Source organism: Delphinapterus leucas, chromosome 1, assembly GCF_059928025.1.
Source record: "Delphinapterus leucas isolate spDelLeu-1000000601 "Yukka" chromosome 1, BTC_Dleu_Yukka2, whole genome shotgun sequence".
Lineage (NCBI taxonomy): Eukaryota > Metazoa > Chordata > Mammalia > Artiodactyla > Monodontidae > Delphinapterus > Delphinapterus leucas.
Genome location: NC_143129.1, coordinates 87,732,775 through 87,736,858, shown reverse-complemented (window position 1 = coordinate 87,736,858; position 4,084 = coordinate 87,732,775). Strand labels below are relative to the sequence as shown.

Genomic DNA, 4,084 nt, shown 5'->3' with positions numbered 1-4,084 from the left:
GTAGCGGTTCACAATTAACTGAGTTATGGTTCCCCTCAAATCTAGTCAAATGAGAGGATACATGTATATCTTAACTCTGGACGAAGGTTTAAATATTATTAAAGCCAATAAACATCTGTCAAGCACCTATGAAGAAGTACAGCAAACACTCCTTTTTCTATAATGCATGAATTGTGTAATTTCAGGAAAGTGTCATATTCAAACCTTTGCAGGCACCATCTCTTCACCTGTACTACTCTGTAAGAATCATTGGGTGGATGTCTTCACAATCATCCAAGTATCAGATCAGGGGAAAAGTTGAGACTCTATTCAGTTGGCTAGGAGTTGTCATTATTCTCCAGTTGTATTGTCTGAGTGATACAATTTTAAATGGTTTTTAAAGTGAAAATGCCAATGGTTTGGAAGGACGTAAAATGAAAAGTAAAGTCCATCTCCACACAACATCCCCAGTCTCGCTTCCCAGAGTTTACCCTGATAACAGATTTTTGCATACACTTCTAGAGAATTTTTACACATATGCAAGTGCATATGTGACCCAGATGTTGGCTGTCTACCTCATCTGTATGGCTTGACTCTCTTTTGGTCCCATGCCATGCTTGACACAAAACTCAGCCCCCAGTCAAGGGGCATTTACAAGAAAACCAATCATACCAAATATATTTGGTGTATAAAGTAAATTAAATTAAAGATTGATGGGGGGCTTCCCTGGTGGTGCAGTGGTTGAGAATCTGCCTGCCACTGCAGGGGACATGGGTTCGATCCCTGGTCCAGGATGATCCCACATGCCATGGAGCAACTAAGCCTGTGCACCACAACTACTGAGCCTGCACTCTAGAGCCCGCGAGCCACAACTACTGAAGCCCACGCTCCTACAGCCCGTGCTCCACAACAAGAGAAGCCACCGCAACGAGAAACCTGCGCACCACAACGAAGAGTAGCCCCTGCTCGCCGCAACTAGCGAAAGATCTCGCGCAGCAACAAAGACCCAAAGCAGCCAAAAATAAATAAGTAAACTTTAAAAACAAAAAACGATTGATGGGGTTGGGGAGAAGGGTCACATTGCCTGGGATCAGCCTCTGCCTCTTGAACAAAACAAAACTATGTTCAGCATGCCTCTCCTCCATGGTATTGCCAGCCCATACTGGGCATTCTCCTCTTTGGCCCGTTCACTGTATCCTGCCAACACACACACACATACACACACAGACACACACACACTCACACACACACAGTGTCAGTAATTCCCGTCATGCCTGTTCCAAGGCCTCTGCATCCCCATCCCAACCCTTACCTTCTCCCAGCCACCCCAGCTGAGTTGTAAGGATGCACTACATTTTATTTAACCAGTCCCTTTTTGATGGACATTTAGGTTGCTTCTAGTTTTCTTTTGCTGTATTCAACAGTGTGATAATTAATATCCTTAAAGATACATCTTTGAATACTTATGAGTTTGTCGTAAACTCTTAGAAGTACAGTGCCTGGGTCAAGAACACGTGCCTTCACAATTTGGATATATTTTGACAAATTGCTCTTTAAGTATGACATGAATGTACATTCCCATAATGCCTGGGAGCACCTGTTTCCCACACCTTGGCCAACACTGGATGTTACTAAACTTTATAATCTTTACCAATCTAATAGCAAAAAATAGTACCTTATTATCTCTCTTTTTTTTTTTTTTTTAGTTTTTAAAAGGAAGATTTATTCAACAAGTTTCACTTAGCGCAATACACCTAAAAGGAAAATCACAATACAATGAAAAGATTTAAATCAAGGCCTCAGAATTTCATACAAACACCAAGACCAAAATCCTAAAGTATTGGTATTGCATCTCAAATTTTCCCCATTAACATAAAAAAAAGCTTAAACTTACGTGCCATAGAGGTTATTAAATGAAACTAGAATTAACCAACATGCCAAATGTTTCACTTTTAATTGTAGACACAGCTCCTATATTGAGTTTCACAAAAAAGCATGTCTTTCAACAATGCATCCAAACAGTGTTCAATGTAATGTGGTATAAGCAACATTTAACATAATTCAACTGCTTTAACCTAAATACACCTACTGCTTAAGTACATCCTACAATATAACTAACTTGAGAAAAGCTGAAAATTATTTAACAGTAACAGATTACTCAACCTAGTTACATCCTAAACGAATGTTTGTGTTCAAAATTACTGAACCTTAAGTCTTTAAAACAATCCTGATTTCCACTTAGAGTAAGCATAAATCACAAGTTTGTATTGCAAAACTGTTAAAACTTAAGTTTTGTTTTTCTTTTAAAAAATGTTGACCAAGAGTCAGTGATCAGGATCAATTACATTCCCCATCCACCACTCATACTGGACATGCTAGACATCCCTCCCATTCTGTTCACTCCCACAGATGCTCGGCTTCCACTACTGTAGTAGCTGTTCACTGTTCCTTGGCTGCCTATGCAATGTTTGATTGAAAAATCACTGGAGTTTTCCTGTAAAACTTGGTCATATCCACTCATGCTGCTCTGGCCACCATAGCCGCCTCCATAACCACCACTCAGCTGCTGGCTGGCTGGGCCGCCATAACTGGACTGGTTGACAAACCCATGCCTCCTAGCATTTGGCTACCGTAAGCACCACCGCTTGCTCCTGCTGTAGAATTCAAGAAGAGTTCTACATATCTGTGTTGCATATTTGCTTTGTCTTTTGACATAGCTGCCACAGCATCTTCAAGAGTTGCAAACTCGACATCTGCTTCACCAGTTACTCTGCCATCGGGACCAATTTCAATATGTACTCTCACAGGGTTGAGTGGTGAAAAAAAATTATAAACGTCATTCTCAGTAGCTCTGTAAGGTAATCCCCGCATGTGTACACAGTGTCCTCTTGTGCTCTGGAAAGTAGAGCCACCATCCCCGTATCTCTGATCTGACATTCCTGAAAAACAATAATTGAGGTCTCTTCTAAATATATCTGACCCAAATCCATAGCCATCATTATAGCCATTATAATCATCATAGCCTCCATAACCTCCACCGTAAGCACCACGCCTCATCCTTTCAAAGCCAGCTCCTCTTCCAATGCTGTTATACCCTCTGCCAGCCCCAGGTCTGTCACAGGGACCTGGCCGCTGCATGGCCATAAGTTTTTGTGGTGTATCATAGTGAGTTCTAACTTCAGCTCAACTGCTCTTAAAGATTTCGATATACCTGTGCCGTATTCTTTCCTTGTGTTTCTTTAGAGCCTTTTCAGCTATTTCCTGTGAAGCAAACTGCACAAAGGCCTCCCCCGTACTCCTCCCCTGGAAGTCCACCGGCAATGTTATCCCATTTGGCACGATTTCCAACCCTGAGAACTGAACAATTTCTTCCTTGCTACATCCAAAGGGGAGTCCTCTAAGCCGTACAAAGCCATCATTGGCTGTGTCAGGACTACTTGGACCAGTATGCTTCAACACCCAATCCATTTCAACGTTGTTTGACTTGGATACTTCAACATATCTGTGTCCCATAGTTTCTCTGTCTTTTTTCAGGGCCAATTTGACTTCATCTTCTGATTCAAGTTCAACAAAAGCCTCGCCACTCGGTCTGCCTTCTCTGGTGTAGATGAAACGAACACCTTGAGCCCCATTTTGAATTTTGCAGTCAGAAAAAACCCACTGCACTTCGTCGGCCGAGCAAGACCAAGGCAAGCCCCGGACCTTCACCACGAATCCCTCGCCGCCTTCGGTGCCCAACATCATCGTCTCTTAGGGGGTCCTGGCGTCGAAACAGCCTGCAAGACGGGGATGAGGGTCAGACCTGCACACACAACTTCGGTGCGGGTGAGAAGAAATCCCTTATTATCTTTTTAATCTGTACTTCTATAATGATGAGTGGGATTAAGCATCTTTTCATAGATTTATTTACCATTGTATTTTTTTTCCTGTAGATGTCCTCTAGGTATTGATACCAACAAATCCATCTCTTCTTGAAATGATCTTTTTCCTTTGCTTCCAGGACACTTCTGTCTGGCTCCTCTTTCTTGTTCCTTTGCTGGCTTCTGCTTGTTTACCTACCTCTGGAATGTTGCTGTCCTCCAGGGTTCCAGCCTCATCCTGCTTC

At 42.3% G+C, this 4,084-nt stretch overlaps 1 protein-coding gene across 1 annotated transcript; it reads right to left on the bottom strand.

The window, feature by feature from the left end:
* Nucleotides 1–1,853: 1,853 nt before the first annotated feature.
* On the bottom strand, nt 1,854–3,788 carry LOC111179979 (heterogeneous nuclear ribonucleoprotein H-like). Its single transcript, XM_022583968.3, is given in 2 exon segments — nt 1,854–2,580; nt 2,583–3,788. Coding segments are annotated over 2 exon segments (1,401 nt in total). The 5' UTR covers nt 3,724–3,788; the 3' UTR covers nt 1,854–2,320.
* Nucleotides 3,789–4,084: the final 296 nt, after the last annotated feature.